The following is a 23,500-nucleotide window of genomic DNA, read 5'->3' on the forward strand; positions in this document are numbered from 1 at the left end:
TTCACAAAGATTTAGAAAGATAAAGAGCATCTTCAGTGACGGTGAGTGTTTTGGCCCACAAAGGGAACTGGATAATAGTCTTCAGCCACCATCGGTACAATCAGCCCAATATGTGTGTGAACTCCTCTGCTCTTATAATTGCCAGCGGCACTGGTCTGCAACGTTGTGGTGTGTGACTATCGGGGGTGAATCTGACCGTCTTGGATAGTCCAGAATCTGGTGAGATTCTGGGAATGACTGTACCAGGGGAACAAGATCAATGGGGAAGCCAGACAGACGTGGTTGTGCACACTACTGCCCATCAATGTAAGAGCAAGGTGGAAGTGGTTGTGCACACTACTGCCCATCAATGTGGAAGCCAGGCGAATGTGCTTGTGCACACTACTGCCCATCAATGTAAGAGCAAGGTGGACGTGGTTGTGCACACTACTGCCCATCAATGTGGAAGCCAGGCGAATGTGCTTGTGCACACTACTGCCCATCAATGTGGAAGCAAGACAGACGTGGTTGTGCACACTACTGCCCATCAATGTGGAAGCCAGGCGAATGTGCTTGTGCACACTACTGCCCATCAATGTAAGAGCAAGGTAGACGTGGTTGTGCACACTACTGCCCATCAATGTAAGAGCAAGGTGGACGTGGTTGTGCACACTACTGCCCATCAATGTGGAAGCCAGGCGAATGTGCTTGTGCACACTACTGCCCATCAATGTAAGAGCAAGGTGGACGTGGTTGTGCACACTACTGCCCATCAATGTGGAAGCCAGGCGAATGTGCTTGTGCACACTACTGCCCATCAATGTAAGAGCAAGGTGGACGTGGTTGTGCACACTACTGCCCATCAATGTGGAAGCCAGGCGAATGTGCTTGTGCACACTACTGCCCTGCATATTGCCATTTGGAAGATGCCTTACTCGTTATTAAAATGGAGCTGCATCCAATGGGAAGTAAAGGAGAAGGCATTACAGCAGTTGGTCGCACAATGACATTTAACAAGTATGTGGATCAGCACCTGAGGGCATGGAAGGCTGACCAGTGCGCTTGCAAATAGGGTTAGTGTCGATGGATACTTGGTTGTATAGACATGGTGGGCCGAAGGTCGTGTTTCTGCACTGTATGACTCCATGATCTACTAACTTGTGTCTGTTTCCCTTGTACAGACTAAGCTGCCTGCTACCATCACCGTGCCATTGTCGGTACTGAACCAACCTCTCAAAGGAAAGGGCGTGATGGCAGGACCAATAATCAAGGGCAACCTCGGGGCAAAGTAAGTGATGCGGAGAGTGGATTGGGCAGAGTGAGGCAGACTGCAGCTGAGTGGCCCAGGGTTAGAAGCTGATAAACGTACCCTGGCCATTCGACCAGGAACCCAGGGATAGCAGAGGTGGGAGAGTAAGGTGCTCGGGCTGCACTGCACTCTCACTGCAGTGAAATGTCAGCAGAGACTGTTAATGGATGAGATGAACTGTGGCAGTAACCTCAGACGGGACTGATCGGTGCCATTACAGCTTGCAGAACTGGGTGAACCTGAGCAAGCGGGTTCATGCAGAGGCCAGGCTTATGTTTCCTTCAATGCGAGGTTCTGCAAGGAGTTGATGGGGTAGTTGGAGCCGCCGTAGACTGCTGTCTGAAACATTGTGCTGGGAGCTGATGTGTGCCATTGGGTTGCTCTCTCATGTAGACATGTAGCACAGAAACAGGCCCTTCGGCCCAACTCGTCCATGCCAACCACACTGCCTTTCTAACCTCATCTCATCTGCCTGGTTTTGGCCCATATCATTCTAAACCTTTCCATCCATGTACCTGTGTCTACTACCTCCTCTGGCACCTTGTTACATATACTCACCACCTGTGTGTAAAACCCACCCTCCAGCTCCTCACTATAAACCTATACCCTCAGGTTTTAGACTCCCTTACCCTGGGAGAAAGAGAAATACAAATGATCATCATTTATAAACTGTTTTATAGTCTGTTTGCAGGTGAGGGGAGAGCTGGCCAGAGGGAGGCTTTCTAAAGTGAGATAGCAGAGTAGAGGGGCAGCATGTCCTGTAAGGGTGAAGGGTGAGGCTGGCAAGTGTGGGGGGCCCTGGTTGATGATAGATGTGATTCTGGTCAGAAGAAAGGAGGCAAATGTCAGACTAAGGCAGTTGTGATCAGGCAAGTCTCTCTGCAAGTACACTTGCCCTGAAAGATCAGTGTGGCCATCTCTGTGTGGAACCACAAGATGGGGGGAGATAGCAAATATCTATCAGGGTCGCTAAGGAATTGAGGCCTCAGAGTTGTGTTGTCTCTGACCATATACAAAGTGCCAAAGATTATGGCTTTAAAACACATTAAGGCAGACAAATCCCAGAGCCTGGCCAAGTGCATTCTCAGCTCTTATGGGAGGTCTGGAGATGACAATCTGCGTCTGTTCAAACTCTCCCTGCAGCTCAGACACAACACTCTGGTAAACCCTTCCCAAAGCTTCATGTCCTCACTGTAATGGGGCAACCAGAGCCACCAGACGATACAATACCATACCACTTTATTTATCCCAGGGGGAAATTGGTCTGCCACCAGTCAAAAGATACAGTTACAAGGTATTGAAAATGTCATGTGCATTATGATAATTATAATAATAATGAAGTTTAAGTGACCAGTTATTGCACAACACATACGTAATATTGCACAAACATGAAATTAAATTATTGAGTCGAAAAGTCCAGGCTGAGGGATGTGCATAGATGGGAGGGGGGGGGTCAGTCTACCCCACGACACAAGGGGGAGGAGTTGTACAGTTTGATAGCCACAGGGAAAAAGGCTCTCCTATGGCATTCTGTGCTGCATCTTGGTGGAACCAGTCTGTTGCTGAAGGTACTCCTCAGGTTGACCAGTGTGTCATGGAGAGGGTGAGCTGTATTGTCCAAGGTGCTCTGCAGTTTGAGGAGCATCCTCCCATGAATCCAATTCCACCCCCAGACGACGCCAGCCTTCCTGATGAGCTTGTTGATTCTATTGGCGTCCGCAGTCTTCGCCCTGCTGCCCCAGCGCACGACAGCGTAGAAGATGGCACTGGCCAATTGACAAAACATCTGCAGCATCTTACTGCAGACGTTGAAAGAGCCGAGCCTCCTCAGAAAGTACAGACAGCTCTGGTCCTTCTTGTACAGTGCCTGGCATTCCTGGACCTGTCCAGGTAAATTCGAAATAACTTGCACTCCTGGATAAACTGCCCATCCACACCCTTGATGGAGATAGGGGACATGGATGGGCCTCTCCTCCTAAAGTCCACCACTAACTCCTTAGTCTTGTTGGTGTTGAGCTGCAAGCGATTCAGCCCACACCACTGTATACACTGCTCCAAATGCCGCCTAACCCAAGTCCTATAAAGCTGCATCGTGACTTTCTGACTCTTGGTTCTGTTGTACTCAATGGAGGCAAGCATACCATAGAACTTCTTTATCACTCTCAACTTGTGTTTCACTTTCAGGGAGTTGTCGACTTGGATCCCAAGATCCCTCTGTGAATCAGTACTGTTTAGGGTCTTGCCATTAATTGTATATTTTCCCCTTGCATTCGACCTCACAAAGTGCAACACCTCACACTTGCTCAGATTAAACCATCTGCCATTTCTCTTCCCACTTCTGTAGCTGATCTATATTCCACTATATACTTTGTCAGCCTTTCTCACAGTCTCCTACACCAGCAATCCTGGTACAATCTGCAAACTGACTAACCAACTCATCTGCGTTTGCATCCAAGTCAGTTATACATATGGCAAACAGCAGAGGTCCCAGCACAGGGGTCCACTGGTCATAAATGTCTAACTTGAATATTGTCTTTCTACCACAACCCTCGGTCTTCTATCAGTAAACCAGTTCTGAATCCATATGACCAAGTCATTGTTAATCCTGTGTCTTAGGGTCCCATCACAGATCCCTGCGGAACTCCACTGGTCACAGACCTCCAGCCAGAATATTGTCCTTCCACCACAACCCCTTGTCTTCTATCAGTAAGCCAGTGCTGAATCCATACAGAATTCCATGCATCTTAACCTTCAGGATCAGCCTGCCACGAGGGACTTTATCAAAAGCCTTACTAAAATCCACATGGACAACATGCACCACCCTACCCTCATTGATCACTTTCATCACATCCTGAAAAACCTTGATCAGGTTAGTAAGACATGATCCGCCATGAACAAAGCCATTAGCCCATTCTCTTCCAAATGGGAGTAAATCCCATCCCGATGAAGGTGACATGAGGCTCAGCAGTCCATCATTCCCTGGACTCTCACTACTTCCCTTGTGAAACAAAAGAACAACATTAGCTCCTCTCCAGTCCTCTGGGATCTTGTCTGTGACCTGAGAAGAGACAAAGTTATTTATTAAGGTTCTTACAATCTCCTATAGACAATAGGTGCAGGAGTAGGCCATTCAGCCCTTTGAGCCAGCACCGCCATTCACCGTGATCATGGCACAATCAGTATCCCAGTCCTGCCTTCTCCCCATATCCTTTGATTCCGCTATCATTAAGAGCTCTATCTAACTCTCTCTTGAAAACATCCAGGGAATTGGCCTCCACTGCCTTCTGAGGCAGAGAATTCCACAGCTTCACAACTCTCTGAGTGAAAACGTTTTTTCTCATCATATATCATCATATCATATATATACAGCCGGAAACAGGCCTTTTCGGCCCACCAAGTCCGTGCCGCCCAGCGATCCCCGTACATTAACACTATCCTACACCCACTAGGGACAATTTAAAAAAAAAAAACATTTTTACCCAGCCAATTAACCTACATACCTGTACGTCTTTGGAGTGTGGGAGGAAACCGAAGATCTCGGAGAAAACCCACGCAGGTCATGGGGAGAACGTACAAACTCCTTACAGTACAGCACCCGTAGTCAGGATCGAACCTGAGTCTCCGGCGCTGCATTCGCTGTAAAGCAGCAACTCTACCGCTGCGCTACCGTGCCGCCTGCGTTCTAAATGGCCTACCCCTTATTCTTAAACTGCGGCCCCTGGTTCGGGACTCCCTCAACATCGGGAACATGTTTCCTGCCTCTAGCGTGTCCAATCCCTTAATAATCTTATGTTTCAATAAAATCCCCTCTCCTTTTTTTTAAAATGTTTATTTTTTTAATTTTTAGTTACAGTGTATATAACAACAACAGTAAACCCCAACCCTCCCCTTCCCTACATAATCATGAAAACAAACAAACAAAAACAAACAAATAAACAAATAAATAAATAAACATGACCACAATGTGACAAAAAAGACTAAAGCACAAAAACATGAGGCAAGGTAATTTTCACAAGTCAGTATTTTCAGTATTTTCACTGCTGGATTCAAATAAGGTACAAAAGCCTGTGGCATTGAGGGGATAGTTTTACTTGTCCTTAATATGCTGCACCACTGGGTTCCATATGTTGAAGAACTTCTGAGGGTGGCTAGACAATTCATATCTCAGCCTCTCTACGTGTAAGATGCCCATTAATTCTCTTAATCAAGTCTCAAACTGAGGAGCAGAGTCTGATTTCCATAGTTTCAAAATACATCTGTTGGCAATTACCATACCATAAACCAAGATTGTGCGAGCATTATGGTCTAGCTTCTCAAGAGTTGTGGAATTTCCGAATAGAGCAGTTTCAGGGTCTGGAGTTAAAGTGACGTTTAAAACAGTAGAGTACCATTGAAATAAAAGACACCAAACGTGAAGTTTTGGACAAGTCCAAAAGTGGTGAGCGAGTGTACCCTCAGCGGTCTTGCATCTATTACACAAAGGTGAGAGGGCAGGAAAGATTTTATGCAGCGAGAGAACAGGCCATTCTAGACTGGGTATTGAGTAATGAGGAAGGGTTAGTTAGCAGTCTTGTGCGAGGCCCCTTGGGCAAGAGTGATCATAATATGGTAGAGTTCTTCATTAGGATGGAGAGTGACAAAGTCGATTCAGAAACAAGTGTTCTGAACTTAAAAAAAGGTAACTTTGAGGGTATGAGGCGTGAATTGTCCAAGATAGACTGGCGATTGATGCTGAAAGGGTTGACGGTGGACATGCAATGGAAGGCATTTAAAGGTCGCATGGATGAACTACAACAAGTGTTCATCCCAGTTTGGTAAAAGAACAAACCAGGAAAGGTAGTGCATCCGTGGCTAACAAGGGAAATCAAGGATAGTATTAAAACAAAAGATGAAGCATACAGATTAGCCAGAAAAAGTAGCATACCAGAGGACTGGGAGAAATTCAGAGTCCAGCAGAGGAGGACAAAGGGCTTAGTTAGGAAAGGGAAAATAGACTATGAGGGAAAACTGGCAAGGAACATAAAAACAGACTGCAAAAGCTTTTATAGATATGTCAAGAGAAAAAGATTAGTTAAGGCAAATGTAGGTCCCTTGCAGTCGGAAACAGGTGAATTGATCATAGGGAACAAGGAGATGGCAGACCAATTGAACAAATACTTTGGTTCTGTCTTCACTAAGGAGGACATAAACCGTCTGCCGGAAATAGCGGGGGACCGGTGGTCTAATGAGATGGAGGAACTGAGGGAAATCCAGGTTAGTCGGGAAGTGGTGTTAGGTAAATTAAATGGATTAAAGGCAGATAAATCCCCAGGGCCAGATAGGCTGCATCCCAGAGTGCTTAAGGAAGTAGCCTCAGAAATAGTGGATGCATTAGTGATAATTTTTCAAAACTCTTTAGATTCTGGAGTAGTTCCTGAGGACTGGAGGGTAGCTAATGTAACCCCACTTTTTAAAAAGGGAGGGAGAGAGAAAACGGGGAATTATAGACCAGTTAGCCTAACATCGGTAGTGGGGAAAATGCTAGAGTCAGTTATTAAAGATGTGATAGCATCACATTTGGAAAGTGGTGAAATCATCGGACAAAGTCAGCATGGATTTACCAAAGGCAAATCATGTCTGACGAATCTTATAGAATTTTTCGAGGATGTAACTAGTAGAGTGGATAAGGGAGAACCAGTCGATGTGTTATATCTGGACTTTCAGAAGGCCTTCGACAAGGTCCCACATAGGAGATTGGTGTACAAACTTAAAGCACACGGTATTGAGGGTTCAGTTTTGAGGTGGATAGAAAATTGGTTGGCGGACAGGAAGCAAAGAGTAGGAATAAACGGGTCCTTTTCGGAATGGCAGGCAGTGACTAGTGGGGTACCGCAAGGCTCAGTGCTGGGACCCCAGTTATTTACAGTGTATATTAATGATTTGGACGAGGGAATTGAATGCAACATCTCTAAGTTTGCGGATGACACGAAGCTGGGTCAAGTCAAGTCAAGTCAATTTTATTTGTATAGCACATTTAAAAACAACCCACGTTGACCAAAGTGCTGTACATTTGATTAGGTTCCAATAGAAGAAAAAAAATGAAAACATACAGTAGCACGCAAACAGTTCACAGCGCCTCCTCAATGAGCCTCAAACGCTAGGGAGTAGAAATATGTTTTGAGCCTGGACTTAAAGGAGTCGATGGAGGGGGCAGTTCTGATCGGGAGAGGGATGCTGGGTGGCAGTGTTAGCTGCGAGGAGGATGCTAGGAGGCTGCAGAGTGACTTGGATAGATTAGGCGAGTGGGCAAATGCATGGCAGATGCAATATAATGTGGATAAATGTGAGGTTATCCACTTTGGCAGCAAGAACAGGAAAGCAGAGTATTACCTGAATGGTGACCGATTGGGAGAAGGGGAGATGCAACGTGACCTGGGTGTCATGGTGCACCAGTCATTGAAAGCAAGCATGCAGGTGCAGCAGGCAGTGAAGAAAGCGAGTGGTATGTTGGCATTCATAGCAAGAGGATTTGAGTTTAGGAGCAGGAAGGTTCTGCTGCAGTTGTACAGGGCCTTGGTGAGACCGCACCTGGAGTATTGTGTGCAGTTTTGGTCTCCTAACCTGAGGAAAGACGTTCTTGCCTTAGAGGGAGTACAGAGAAGGTTCACCAGATTAATCCCTGGGATGGCGGGACTTGCATATGAGGAAAGACTGGATAGACTGGGCTTGTACTCGCTGGAATTTAGAAGACTGAGGGGGGATCTTATAGAAACATATAAAATTCTTAAGGGGTTGGAGAGGCTAGATGCGGGAAGATTGTTCCCGATGTTGGGGGAGTCCTGAACCAGGGGTCACAGCTTAAGGATAAGGGGGAAGTCTTTTAGGACTGAGATGAGAAAACATTTCTTCACACAGAGAGTGGTGAGTCTGTGGAATTCTCTGCCACAGAAGGTAGTTGAGGCCAGTTCATTGGCTATATTTAAGAGGGAGTTAGATGTGGCCCTTTTTGCGAAAGGGACCAGGGGGTATGGAGAGAAGGCAGGTACAGGTTACTGAGCTGGATGATCAGCCATGATCATATTGAATGGCGGTGCAGGCTCGAAGGGCCGAATGGCCTACTCCTGCACCTATTTTCTATGTTTCTATGTTAACCTTAGAGTAGTGTAATCTGTGTATAACCTTGAATTGAATCAGTTGTAGCCTAGAATGAATAGAGCAGGATTTTATACTTTTCAGTACTACCTTCCAGACATCATTATCAATTTCAATGTTAAGGTCTTCTTCCCAGGTTTGTTTTATTTTTAAAGTAGATTTATCTAGTTTGTTTGAAAAGATACCTACAAAAGATGAGATTAGGTTCTTTGCTTCCGGGGGACCCAGCAAAAGTTTGGACAATGAGTCGTCTTCGGGCAGGGACTCAAAAAGCGAATTGTTTTGTCGAACATAATTTCCCAGCTGTAAGTACCTGAAGAATTGAGTTTTGGGCAATGAGAACTTGGATTGTAGCTGATCAAATGATGCAAAGTGTCTATTTATGTAAAGATCTTTTATTGTAACTATCCCTTTACAGCTCCACTCTCTGAACGCTGTGTCTGTAAATGATGGGGGGAAAGCGTGGTTATGCCAGATTGGGGCGTGCATTGACGTATTCGGAAGCTCACAAGCTTTCCTAATTTGGTGCCATATTCTCTGAGCATTGGACAGAGTGAAGTGATCCTCTCTAAGAGAGGTGAGAGATCTGGGTAATGAAAAAAGGAGAGCAAGGAGAGGTTTTTGGGGTTAAGCTTTTTTCAATCGCCAGCCAAGGGGGCAGGTCATATCCAAGTTCATATGCATACTGCCAGTATACCATGACTCTAACATTGGCCGCCCAATAGTAATATCTTATGTTCCACCCCACCCAGTATTATCGGTTTTATGCCGATTGCCAGTGGCTCAATGGCTAACGCAAAGAGGAGCGGCGAGAGGGGGCAGCCCTGTCGCGTACCCCTCTGAAGGGCAAAGGGGGGTGACCTATCCTGGCTTGTGAGTATGGAAGCGGTGGGATGAGCATATATTAGACGTACCCAGGAAATAAAAGAGGCACCAAGACCAAACACTTCCAGCACTCTGACTAAATATCCCCACTCAACCTGATCGAAAGCTTTTTCTGCGTCTAAGCACAGAATGGCATGTTTGGAAGAACTGTCAAATTTGTGATACATAATATTCATTACTCTTCTAACATTAAAGAAAGAGAACCTATTGGGGATGAACCCGGTCTGATCCGTATGGATAATGGATTCTATACACTTATTTAGTCTGGTCGCCATTATTTTAGTAAAAATTTTGAAATCCAAATTAAGCATAGAAATTGGTCGGTATGAGGAGGGATTGGTTTCTTCCCTGTCTTGTTTCAATAAGAGAGAAATATTAGCATTGTACAATGACGGTGGGAGCTTTTTCAACTTGATTGAGTGGGAGAGCATCCTGTGCAGGATCGGAGTTACCTGGTCAGCAAACGTCTTATAAAATTCGATTCCAAAACCGTCTGGCCCAGGGCTCTTGCCGTTTTGCAACGACCTAAGTGCGTCCATGATTTCTACAGAGGAGGGTTCTGAGTTTAAGGCCTCACAAGAGGTACTATCTAAGTTTGGTATGTCCAACTTTATTAACCATGCATTGATATCACCGTTAGCTTTGGATTTATACAGCTCTTGATAATACTCCTTAAAGCGTTCATTTATTAACTTTGGATCGGTTAAAGCAACACCCTTGCCTGATTTTATTATATGTATGGCCCTACTTGCTTGTTGCCCTCTAAGCTGACGGGCTAACAATGTATGCAGTTTGTCCCCTAATTCAAAATATCGCTGTTTCAGTCGCAGTAGCTGGTCACTGACTTGATTTGTTAGAATCGTGTTATACTCATATTTTAGACTGAGGATATTTTGCAGCGGTTGGGGGTTGTTTGTGCTCCTATACAACGTCTCCATTGGAGAAAGCTCCAAATCAATTTCTTGTAAACGTCTCTCTCTGGATTTCTTAAAAGACGCTTCATACAAAATAATATGACCCCTCATAACTGCCTTGAAAGCTTCTTCCCACAAGGTGGAGTCCGAGACATCAGAAGTGTCATTGGTCTCCAAATATTCTGTAATTTTTCCAGACATGTATTTACAGAAAGTTCCATCATTAAGCAAGGTGTAATCGCCATTTAGCACATCGTTTTCAACTCGATTGAGTGGGAGATTGATTGAGAGATGCTGCCACCTGTCTGGCAGCATCTCTGGAGAGAAGGAATGGGTGACATTTCAGGTAGAGACCCTTCTTCAGACTTGTACTTTGTTAGATCAGGCTTATGTCAGTGAGACAGATGCATGATAAAATACAAGCCGGCTGCAGAACACTCTGAGTGTGAGGACAGGTTCGTTGGGCTGAATGGAATACATTTCGGGGAATGGCGATAGATGTTTGCTTTGTTCTCCTAACTCCTGGGTGAAGGGCTTGTGGATATTTTCTATCCTAGTTACAGTTGAGTCGTTGCAGATGCTGGAAAACTGAAACAAGATAGTGGAAGTGGTGAGCACGTCAGAGAGCCAGACCTCGCCAACACGTGGAGCAATGAGGCGATGAGCAGGTAGAGACAGGGAGGAGCGAGAAGTCAGTATTAACCAGCGTTCTCACAGTAACCATTGCTTTAAAAACTAGAAGAGATCAAACTGTTGGGACCGTGAGTCCAGCCACAGCAGCAAAGGGAGAGGTTTAGTTTATTGTCACAGTGAAAAGCTTTTGTTGCGTGTTGTCAGCAGAAAGTCAATACGTGATTGCAATCGAGCATTTACAGTGTATACATGATAAAGGGAATAATGTGAATAACGTTTAGTGCAAGTCCAGTAGAGTCTGATCAAAGATAGTCTGAGGGTCTTTAATGGGGTAGCACTGCTATCTGGTTATGGTAGGATGGTTCAGTTGCCTGATAACAGCTGGGAAGATAGACACAAAAAGCTGGATTAACTCAGCGGGACAGGCAGCATCTCTGGAGAGAAGGAAAGGGTGACGTTTCGGGTCGAGACCCTTCTTTTTGACCCGAAACGTCACCCTTTCCTTCTCTCCAGAGATGCTGCCTGTCCCGCTGAGTTACTCCAGCTTTTTGTGTCTATCTTCGGTTTAAACCGGCATCTGCAGTTCCATCTTACACAACAGCTGGGAAGCAACTGTCCCGGGGAGGGGGGGGTTGGCTGATTCAGCAGCCTGGAGCTGCCAGTGTTGTCCATTGCTCGGGGTGAGGTGTGTGGACAGGCAGGTAGAGTGGGGCCAGGCTGCACAGCTCCTGATCAGCCTGGGGAGAGAGCACAGTACTGTACGTGCTCAATGGCTGCAGACCCTTGGGGGGGGGGGGGGGGTGGACAGAGGTGAGCACTGCACTGTATGTGGTCAGTGGTCCAGCTGGACAGGGCATTAAGAAGGAAGAGAGAGAGAGAGAGAGTAAGGATGATGGTTTTACAATCCATGTTGTGGCCACGGTTGGTTTACGGATGTGTTGTTTCCCTGCAGCATCAGTGGGCTGGGGAGGAACATCATTCTCACCACCATGCCTGCGGGAACCAAGCTGATCGCCGGCAGCAAACCCGTCAGCTTCGTCACCGCACAGCAGCTGCAGCAACTCCAGCACCAGGGGCAGGCCACTCAGGTACGGGGAGGGGTGGGTGGGGGGGGAGAGGGGGGGGGCCCGGGGAGGGGGGGGGGGAGGGTGAGAGGTGAGGGGGTGGAGGGAGAGGGGGGCCCGGTGAGAGGGTGGGGGGGGGGGTGGATCCTGCTGCACTGTCAACGCCTGCCTCCTCACCCACTCATTCCCAGCGTATTAACACGTCACCGTTGGGACTCCTCTCCCTCTCTCCCCCTCCCTCTCTCCCCCCTCCCTCTCTCTCTCTCCCCCCCCCCCCTCTCTTCCCCCCCTCACTTCCTTCCCCCCCTCCCTCTCTCCCCTCCACTCCCCCCTCCCTCTCTCCCCCTCCCTCTCTCCCCCTCCCTCTCTCTCCCCCTCCCTCTCTCTCCCCCTCCCTCTCTCTCCCCCTCCCTCTCTCTCCCCCTCCCTCTCTCTCCCCCTCCCTCTCTCTCCCCCTCCCTCTCTCTCCCCCTCCCTCTCTCTCCCCCTCCCTCTCTCTCCCCCTCCCTCTCTCTCCCCCTCCCTCTCTCTCCCCCTCCCTCTCTCCCCCTCCCTCTCTCCCCCTCCCTCTCTCCCCCTCCCTCTCTCTCCCCTCCCTCTCTCTCCCCCTCCCTCTCTCTCCCCCTCCCTCTCTCTCCCCCTCCCTCTCTCTCCCCCTCCCTCTCTCTCCCCCTCCCTCTCTCTCCCCCTCCCTCTCTCTCCCCCTCCCTCTCTCTCCCCCTCCCTCTCTCTCCCCCTCCCTCTCTCTCCCCCTCCCTCTCTCTCCCCCTCCCTCTCTCTCCCCCTCCCTCTCTCTCCCCCTCCCTTTCTCTCCCCCTCCCTCTCTCTCCCCCTCCCTCCCTCCCCCTCTCTCTCCTCTCCCTCTCTCCCTCCTCCTCCCTCTCTCTCCCCCTTGTCACTCTCTCCCCCCTCCTCTCTCTCCCCCCTCGTCCCTCTCTCTCCCCCCTCCTCCCTCTCCCCCCTCCTCCCTCTCTCTCCCCTCTCCTCCCTCTCTCTCCCCCCTCCTCCCTCTCTCTCCCCCCTCCTCCCTCTCTCTCCCCCTCCCTCTCTCCCCCTCCCTCTCTCCCCCTCCTACCTCTCTCCCCCTCCTACCTCTCTCCCTCTCTCTCCCCCCTCCTCCCTCTCTCTCCCCCCTCCTCCCTCTCTCTCCCCCCTCCTCCCTCTCTCTCCCCCCTCCCTCTCTCCCCTCCTACCTCTCTCCCCCCTCCTCCCTCTCCACTCTCCTCTCTTGCCTCTCCCCTACTTCTCCACTCTCCCCTCCTCCCTCCCTCTCTCTCCCCTCCTCCTTCACTCCCTCTCCCCACCCTCTCCCCTCCTGCCTCTACCCTCTCTCCCTCCCTCTCCCCTCCTGACTGTCTCTTCCCTCTCCCCGCCCCTCTCTCCTCCCTCCCGCCCACCTCTGATGCTCCCTCTGCCACTCCACAGGTGAGGATCCAGCACCTTCCGTCTCAGCTTCACCAGGGAACTTCCATCAACTCCACCAAGCCCATCTCCACTGTTGTTGTGACCACAGCTTCCTCAGTGAAACAGCCGCCAGACTCGTGAACACTGTCTCTCACACAGACTCCATTTTATTTATTCTCCACCGCCTGCTCCTGGTTCACAGCTCGTGCTCTGTGCCTAGTGCCCGGAGCCTCCTGTACACACACAGACTTGGATTGTAATCTGCCTCCTCTGAAAATATATTGTGAGAACCTGTACATAAATCCAGTAGAACAGCTGAGTGATGAATGTGTAGTAGCAGGAATCCTGTCTGGGTGGTGGGCCACAGACTGGCGGCTTGTTCCACCAGCCCGTGCCGGTCCGGTCTGGCTGATCTTTGGTGCACCCGGGATACATCTTGCTCCCGGCCAGGGGCCCAGCCGGCCTCGTGGAGAATCCTATGAGGAGGGGAACGGCACTGAACGATCTTCAGGCAGCTGGGTCCATGTGAGGTGTGTCAGGTAGAAGCTGCCACCAGCTGAAGAATGCTCGAGGTCCTCTGCCCACCGTGCTGTGTACATAGTCGTGTGCGTGTGTAATGACTAGTCATGTTAGGTAATCACAAAATGCTGGAGTAACTCAGCGGGTCAGGCAGCATCTCTGGAGAAAAGGAATTTTGATCAAGACCCTTCTTCAGACTGATGTCAGGGTAGGGGGTGAGACAAAGTCCCGCCCCCTCCCCTGACATCTGTCTGAAGAAGGGTCTCGACACGAAACGTCACCCATTCCTGCTCTCCAGAGATGCTGCCTGTCCTGCTGAGTTACTCCAACATTTTGTGTCTACCTTCGATTTAAACCAGCATCTGCAGTTTTTTTTTCCTTTCGTCATGTTTGCATTGCTTCGACTGAATGCATGGGTGCTGTGTCTCAGACCCATTTCATACAATGCTCTAACCAGTTTCTGGTGTTCTCTATTATACTGCAGTACGTTTGCAGTTATTTCACATGTAAGGTACTGCACAATCAAAACTGGCATCAATGCTGTTGACCTTTTGTGAAACCGTGCTGTGTGCTAGAAACACATTGGTGCCAACTACACAACAATCAGCATGCTCAGCTTGCTACCAGTGAGTAATAAGCAGCAGCAGAGAAGAGGGCCTTTGCCTCTGAGCATGCCCTGACATTCACAACCAATATGGCTGATCTAAACCGTCCCTTTATAAAATATCTCCATGTCTAAGATGCATTGTCCCCCTGCACATTCTCACTGACTGAGCTAGACAGTGTGTGACAGGCAATTCCTATGTACCGCTGCAGGCCATATCCAATCCACGCGCTGGGCCTCCTGATCTAATCAAGCCCCAGGCTGCTGCAGGGCCTCCAGCGGACCATTCAACCCACACCTCCATCCCGGCACATTGACCCATCATCTCCCCCTCCATGCCCCGGGCACGTCCCACAGCCGACCTTGAGACCCAGACCACCGAGATCCAGAGCCCCACCGAGATCCAGAGCACAGATCCAGACCACCAAGATTCAGACCACCGAGATCCAGACCACCGAGATTCAGACCACCAAGATCCAGAGCACAGATCCAGACCACCGAGATCCAGAGCACAGATCCAGACCACCGAGATCCAGAGCACACATCCAGACCACCGAGATTCAGAGCACACATCCAGACCACCGAGATCCAGAGCCCCACCGAGATCCAGACCACCGAGATCCAGAGCACATCCAGACCACCGAGATCCAGAGCACAGATCCAGACCACCGAGATCCAGAGCACCACCGAGGGCCCAGAGCACCACTGGGGGACCAGCAGGTGGGACCCCTGCCCGCTCAAGGGGATAGCTGTGTTCATGTGCCCACCAGTGCTATCTGGAATGATGGGAACTTCCTTCCCAGACCATTCTCCAATCATGCTTGCACAAACCAAGTAAAGTGAGCAGACACTTATTTAGTTTGCCAGAACACAGTATTAGAAGAGTTTCAGTCTGCACTTCAATAGTCAAATACCAAGACAGCCCGGCACTAGTTTGTAATGGTGGTGTTACACAGTACACGTACACGGATGGACAAGAATATGTCCAATGTATGTCTGGAGCAATGAAATATGGCACTTTGTCAATACCTTCATGTGTTCAGGTTGTTAAGATTTTTAAAATCAAAAACATTGTTGATGTGAGATTCTAGAAACTGATTATTAAATATCCACAGCTTCTTTACTAAAACGTATGAGAGCATTCCCTGAATCAGTGGTTCACAGTGTTTTACATGATGTGTAGGAAGGAACTGCAGATACTGGTTTAAACCGCAGACAGACACAAAATACTGGAGTAACTCAGCGGGACAGGCAGCATCTCTGTGGAGAAGAATGCCGCCTGTCCCGCTGAGTAGCTTTTTGCGTTTCACATGATGACAGCTGGATCTACAACTCAACCATTTGAAAAGACCACTCATGAGAAGCTGTTTTAGTGCAGCCAGGTCGGCTGCTGAGGATTTGTCATGTTTAAGAACACACGCCGTTCCCTCTTCCACCCATCACCGTCCCTTCTTCCACCCATCACCGTCCCTTCTCCCACCCTGCCTCCTCACCGTCCCCACTCTGCCCTCCCATCCCCTCCCTCTCCCTCTGCCACCCCTCTCTGCCCCCTCCCTCTCCCACCCTGCCTCCTCACCATCCCCTCTCTGCCCTCCCACCCTCTGCCACCCCTCTCTGCCCCCTCCCTCTCCCACCCAGCCTCCTCACCGTCCCCTCTCTGCCCTCCCACTCCCCTCTCCCTCTGCCACCCCTCAATGTCCCCACCAACCCTCACCATCCCCTTTCCTACCCATCGTTCCCTCTCCCCCCTCTTTCTCCCCCTCTCTCTCTCTCCGCCCCCCTTCTCTCCCACCCCCATCTCTCTCTCTCCCCCTCTCTCTCTCCCACCCCTCACTGTCACCATCACCCCTCCATTGTTCCACCCACCCACTGCTCATTGAGTTTAAATATTCAGCACAGTGGCACAGCAGCAGAGTTGTTGCCATACAGCGTGAGAGACTGTACAGACACCACCCATTTTCAGGATGGAACTAGAGTTTACATTCTCGAGACTGCATGGGTTTTCCCCAGGTGATCCACTTTCCTTCCACACTCCAAAGACACACAGATTTGTAGGTTAAATGGCTTCTGTAAAAATTGTAAATTGTCCGTAGTGTGTGGTAGTGTATGGGGATTGTTGGTCGCGCTGTATCTCTTAACTAAACTAAACTACAGGTGGGTTCTTAGTTACTGGAATAAGAGTGATGGGCAGAAATGCCTGTGTCTGTGTTGTATGACTCTACCACTGATAAGAAAAGGGTCTATCATATCCTCAGCCCTTCTACCCAGAGCTCGGTTGTAGTTAGGGTTGCCAACTGTTCCGTATTAGCCGGGACATCGCGTATTTTGGGCTAAATTGGTTTGTCCCATATGGGACCGCCCTTATCCCGTATTAGGCCCGGACGCTGTAGGTTTGGACAATGTAGGTCTGGAGCCCCGGGCGCCGCCTAACGGAGATTACGTAGCAACCTACCTCCTGTCCCTGGGGGCCGCCATTGGTGGAGCGGGAACACGTGGCCGCTGACTGGGTGAGGTCACGTGGGGTGCAGGGCGGTGATGTCACCCTGTCCTTTATTTGGGGGTGAGATAGTTGGCACCCCTAGTTGTAGTTTCCTTCTCAGCCCTTATCCCACAAGTGGTCATAGCCTCAGAATTAAAGGACATTCCTTTAGGAGGAAGATTAGCAAGAGTTTCTTTAGTCAGAGGGTGATGAATCTCTGAAATTAATTGCTACAGTATGCATTGGAGGCCAAGTCAATGGATATTTTTATGGCAGAGATAAATTCTTGATCAGTACGGGTGTCGGGGGTTATGGGGAGAAAGCAGGAGAATGGGGTTAGGAGGGAAAGATCAATCAACCATGATTGAATGGCTTAGATCTGATGGGCTGAATGGCCTAATTCTGCTCCTATCACTTATGAACCACAACTGTTTCCGATTCTCTGTCACTTTAATTCCCCACACCCCCATAATTCCATTATGACCGACCCTAATGTTGCAGTACTGCCCAACATCAGCTGAAGCAGCAGCTCCTCGTTTTCAATCTGGACACGTTGCATCTCTAGCAGTTGAATGTTGAGGTGCAGGACCTGCCCAGTTATAGCCCGGCTCTGCCACCTGCTGGTCAAATCTGTAATGCAGTCGGCTGGAGGTCGAGGAGCATTGACGCTCCAGGAAGGGGATTGCTGAGTGCAGAGAAAGTTTTTAAAACAAGTGAGATTTTTACACCTGAAGCATTATTTAAAGGGAAATCAACGCGACTCCACAAGTACAAGTGTCAACAACTCACCTGTTGTCCTTCCCTCAGGGCCTGTTCTTTACTCGCTCGCCTCTACTCATTTCTGTATTTATAAAACAAGTTCCTTGATTTTACCTGCTAATAATTCAACCTTCTGAATTCTATTTTGTTCTTGATATAACCTGGGTACTTTCTCCATCTTGCTGAGCTCGGTAAGCTTGAGATTTTACTATTTATTATAAATGTTGGGAATGTTCAGCAGGTCGAACAGCCTCTGCAGAGACAGACATTACAGGTGGGAACATTTAGTTTAGAGATTAGAGATACCGCGCAGAAACAGGTCCTTCGGCCCACCGAGTCCATGCCGACCGGTGAAACCCGTACATTAACACTATCCTACACACGAGGGACAATTTACATTTGTACCAACCTAATTAACCTGCAAACCTGAATGTCTTTGGAGTGTGGGAGGAAACACACACAGGTCACGGGGCAAACATAAACTTCGTCTGCCGACGCTACCGTGCCCAGAAAACTGAAAGCCCAAAGACGGAGCTGTTGTGTTGGTATCTCAGATTTGCAGAGAAAGAGGAAGGTCTGAGACCAGACGATAACTGTGCTGCTGATGTCGGCCGGAAAGTGAGCTCAGTCAGTCCTCACCAGGTGGTCTCTACATGAGGGAACCGAAACACAACTGGGTCACCACTTGCAGAACATTTCCCTTCAGTCTCAGGACAATCCTGAGATTCAGGCCTTCGATTACCTTAATGCCCGATTATCAGTCTGGGTGGATTCCTGCACTGGATCCCAGGGAAAATCAATGTAATCTTGAGGAACAGAACCCTATTGTGTTAGTTTGAGATATGAATGGAAACAGGGCCTTCGGCCCACCGAGTCCACACTGACTGGTCTTGTTCGCACAAGTTCCATGTTATCCCATCCATTCCCTGCACACTAGGGGCAATTTCTAGATGTACTCTAACTCAGTTCTACAATAAAAGATAGACACAAAAAGCTGGAGTAACTCAGCGGGACAGGCAGCATCTCTGGAGAGAAGGAATGTGTGACGGTTTGGGTCATGTTGCTGCTCCCTTGAGATGGAGACATAGAGTTACAGAAGGGTAAGGTGTGAAAGCCGATCAAAGCCGACGATGGTAAGGAAATGCAGAAGGTGTAGGAAAATAACTGCAGATGCTGGTTCAAATTGAAGGTAGACAAAATGCTGGAGTAACTCAGCAGGTCAGGCAGCATCTCAGGAGAGAAGGAATGGGTGACGTTTCGTGTCGAGACCCTTCAGACTAATTGCCTAATGGTTCATTGTTAGTTGAGGGGAAGGTGACAACAAGGCACACAAACAGTCACATTTAATCAGGAAGGCAGTGAAAATAGTCGAACCAGGGGATGGATGGAGAGAGGGAAAGCAAGAGTTACGTCCAAGTTAGAGAAATCAATATCAGGGGTCTACGCTGCCCAATTGAAATATGAGGTGTTGTTCCTCCAATTTACATTGCCCTCACTCTGACAATGGGCAGCACAGGACAGAAAGGTCAGTGTGGGAATGGGAGAGGGAGTTAAAGTGTTCAGCAACTGGGAGATAGACAATAGGTGCAGGAGGAGGCCATTCGGCCCTTTGAGCCAGCACCGCCATTCAATGTGATCATGGCTGATCATTCACAATCAGTACCCCGTTCCTGCCTTCTCCCCATACCCCCTGACTCCGCAATCTTTAAGAGCTCTATCTAGCTCTCTCTTGAAAGCATCCAGAGAATTGGCTTCCACTGCCTTCTGAGGCAGAGAACTTCACAGATTTACAACTCTCTGAATGAAAAAGTTTTTCTTCATCTCTGGTCTAAATGGCCTACCCCTTATTCTTAAACTGTGGTTTTGGTTCTGGACTCCCCCAACATTGGGAACATGTTTCTGCCTCTAATGTGTCCAATCCCTTAATAATCATATGTTTCAATAAGATCCCCTCTCATCCTTCTAAATTCAAGGGTATACAAGCCTAGTCGCTCCAGTCTTTCAACATTCCGGGAATTAACCTAGTGAACCTACGCTGCACGCCCTCAATAGCAAGAATATCCTTCCTCAAATTTGGAGACCAAAACTGCACACAGTACTCCAGGTGCGGTCTCACTAGGGCCCGGTACAACTGCAGAAGGACCTCTTTGCTCCTATACTCAACTCCTCTTGTCATAAAGGCCAACATTCCATTGGCTTTCTTCACTGCCTGCTGTACCTGCATGCTTCCTTTCAGTGACTGATGAACAAGGACGCTCAGATCTCTTTGTTCTTCCCCATTTCCTAACTTGACACCATTCAGATAATAATCTGCCTTCCTGTTCTTACCACCAAAGTGGATAACCTCACATTTATCCACATTAAACTGCATCTGCCATGCATCCGCCCACTCACACAACCTGTCCAAGTCACCCTGCATCCTCGTAGCATCCTCCTCACAGTTCACACTACCACCCAGCTTTGTGTCATCCGCAAATTTGCTAATGTTACTTTTAATAGACAATAGGTGCAGGAGTAGGGCATTCGGCCCTTCGAGCCAGCACCACCATTCAATGTGATCATGGCTGATCATTCTCAATCAGTACCCCGTTCCTGCATTCTCCCCATACCCCCTGACTCCGCTATCCTTAAGAGCTCTATCTAGCTCTCTCTTCAATGCATTTCAGAGAATTGGCCTCCACTGCCTTCTGAGGCAGTGAATTCCACAGATTTACAACTCTCTGACTGAAAAAGTTTTTCCTCATCTCCGTTCTAATGGCCTACCCCTTATTCTTAAACTGTAGCCCCTGGTTCTGGACTCATCCCAACATTGGGAACATGTTTCCTGCCTCTAACATGTCCAATCCCTTCATCTAAGTCATTAATGTATATTGTAAATAGCTGCGGTCCCAGCACTGAGCCTTGCGGTACCCCACTAGTCACTGCCTGCCATTCTGAAAGGGACCCGTTAATCCCTACTCTTTGTTTCCTGTCTGCCAAACATCTATCCATGTCAGCACCCTACCCCCAATACCATGTGCTCTAATCTTGCCCACTAATCTCCTATGTGGGACCTTTTCAAAGGCTTTCTGAAAGTCCAGGTACACTACATCCACTGGCTCTCCCTTGTCCATTTTCCTAGTTACATCTTCAAAAAATTCCAGAAGATTAGTGATTTCCCCTTCGTAAATCCATGCCGACTCGGAACGATCCTGTTACCGCTATCCAAATGTTCCGCAATTTCTTCTTTTATAATTGACCTAGGCAAACTGAGCAGAGGTGTTATGTGAAACGATCGCTGAGCCTGTGCTTGGTCTCGCCCATATATATAATCCTACAATAAGAGAGGCAGGCAGCATTTGTGAAGATAGTAGATTGTACATTTCAGACTGAGGTGCTTTTATCATGGACCAAAACATTAACTTCATTTCTCTCTCCACAGATGCTGGTATTGTCTTAATCATGTATTGTCTTTCTGCTGACTGGTTAGCACTCAACAAATGCTTTTCACTGTATCTCAGTACACGTAACAATAAACTGAACTGCTGATACTTCCAGCAAATGTAGTTTAGTTCAGATAATTGCCAGTGCCACGTCTATGCTCACATTTCCAGCATGAGTTTTGCTTCCTCTGGTGTTTCGGACTTTGATTCCTCCCCAGGCATCCCTACCCCACCCTCACAGCCGGCACCAACACCAATGGCTGCTGCGATCCCTACCCCACCCTCACAGCCGGCACCAACACCAATGGCTGCTGCGATCCCTACCCCACCCTCACAGCCGGCACCAACACCAATGGCTGCTGCGATCCCTACCCCACCCTCACAGCCGGCACCAACACCAATGGCTGCTGCGATCCCTACCCCACCCTCACAGCCGGCACCAACACCAATGGCTGCTGCGATCCCTACCCCACCCTCACAGCCGGCACCAACACCAATGGCTGCTGCGATCCACCCCTTCTTCAATCTCTCAGCTTCCTCCTTTACATTATTTCTCACATTTCCTAGTACAAATGGAACGTCATTGATGTGAAACTTTATTAAACATATTAACATGAAGAGATATCCTCTGTGTCCATCCGGACTGGCAGTCTGATCTCGAGAAGTTGCCATACTTCCCCCACACTCACCACCTTGATGGTCTCTCTGCTCTCCGCCCTGTCATGTGAAGGGAGGTCACAGACATGGAAGGTAGAACTGCTGCCTTGGATTGTTGTTGAGTAAACCTGGGAATCATTCACTGTGTAATCAGCATGGACAAACCTGAACCGGTTCTACTGGTCCAACCAGTCAACAATCACCTCAGGCTCGCATTGTTCCACAGCGAAGGAATGCCAGTCTAAAGTCGGTCCTTTCCCTCCCATACAGAGCACTCACAATGGCCAGGCAAGTGCTCTTGAGTCATGGTAACACAAGGCGCTGTGTACAAGCCTCCACCTCCAACTGAGCAGCATAACACTCCTCCCTCATAACTGATCTCTCCTACTCTACCCCACCCCAGAAGGAACATGGGTGGGGTACAGTAGAGCAGCTCACAGTTGCTGCCTCGCAGCTCAAAGGACCCAGGTTCAATCCTGACCCCAGGCGCTGTCTGTGTGGAGTTTGCCGTCCTCCCTGTGACTGCAGGTTTCCCTGACAACCCATTGGCGTGCGGGTCGGCAGGTTTTTATTCACAAAATGCTGGAGTAACTCAGCAGGTCAGGCAGCATCTCAGGAGAGAAGGAATGGGTGACGTTTCGGGTCGAGACCCTTCTTCAGACTGATGTCAGGGGGGCGGGACAAAGGAAGGATATAGGTGGATTTATTCACAAAATGCTGGAGTAACTCAGCAGGTCAGGCAGCATCTCGGGAGAGAAGGAATGGGTGACGTTTCGGGTCGAGACCCTTCTTCAGACTGATGTCGGGGGTGGGACAAAGGAAGGATATAGGTGGAGACAGGAAGATAGAGGGAGATCTGGGAAGGGGGAGGGGAAGGGAGGGACAGAGGAGCTATCTGAAGTTGGAGAAGTCGATGTTCATACCACCGGGCCGCAAACTGCCCAGGCGAAATATGAGGTGCTGCTCCTCCAATTTCCGGCGGGCCTCACTATGGCACTGGAGGAGGCCCATGACAGAGAGGTCAGACTGGGAATGGGAGGGGGAGTTGAAGTGCTGGGCCACCGGGAGATCAGTGGCGTTAATGCGGACCGAGCGCAGGTGTTCAGCGAAGCGATCGCCGAGCCTGCGCTTGGTTTCGCCGATATAGATGAGTTGACATCTAGAGCAGCGGATGCAATAGATGAGGTTGGAGGAGGTGCAGGTGAACCTCTGTCTCACCTGGAAAGAATGTTTGGGTCCTTTGATGGAGTTGAGGGGGGAGGTAAAGGGACAGGTGTTGCATCTCGTGCGGTTGCAAGGGAAAGTGCCCGGGGTTAGGGTGGTTTGGGTAGGAAGGGACGAGTGGACCAGGGAGTTGCGGAGGGAACGGTCTCTGCGGAATGCAGAGAGGGGAGGGGATGGGAAGATATGGCCAGTGGTGGGGTCCTGTTGTAGGTGACGGAAATGTTGGTGGATGATATGTTGGATCCGCTGGCTGGTGGGGTGGAAGGTGAGAACGAGGGGGATCCTGTCCTTGTTGCGAGTGGGGGGATGGGGAGCAAGAGCGGAGCTGCGGGATGTAGAAGAGACCCTAGTGAGAGCCTCATCTATAATGGAGGAGGGGAAGCCCCGTTTTCTGAAAAACGAGGACATCTCGGAAGCCCTAGTCTGAAACACCTCATCCCGGGCACAGATGCGGCGTAGACGGAGGAATTGGGAGTAGGGGATAGACTTTTTGCAGGGGACCGGGTGGAGACAGGAA

At 49.1% G+C, this 23,500-nt stretch overlaps 1 protein-coding gene across 5 annotated transcripts in view; it reads left to right on the forward strand.

The window, feature by feature from the left end:
- The window catches only part of nfrkb (nuclear factor related to kappaB binding protein), a 112,279-nt gene extending 91,094 nt beyond the window's left edge, over positions 1-21,185 (forward strand). For all 5 annotated transcript variants that reach the window (XM_078426997.1, XM_078426994.1, XM_078426995.1 and 2 more), the window contains exons 24-26: positions 1,161-1,267; positions 11,804-11,939; positions 13,341-21,185. In XM_078426997.1, coding sequence (XP_078283123.1) covers positions 1,161-1,267; positions 11,804-11,939; positions 13,341-13,460 — 363 coding nt within the window. In that variant the 3' untranslated portion in view covers positions 13,461-21,185. The remainder of the gene's footprint in view (positions 1-1,160; positions 1,268-11,803; positions 11,940-13,340) is intronic.
- The last annotated feature ends 2,315 nt before the right edge of the window (positions 21,186-23,500 follow it).

The sequence above is a fragment of the Rhinoraja longicauda genome, chromosome 32 (assembly GCF_053455715.1).
Source record: "Rhinoraja longicauda isolate Sanriku21f chromosome 32, sRhiLon1.1, whole genome shotgun sequence".
NCBI classification, from domain to species: domain Eukaryota; kingdom Metazoa; phylum Chordata; class Chondrichthyes; order Rajiformes; family Arhynchobatidae; genus Rhinoraja; species Rhinoraja longicauda.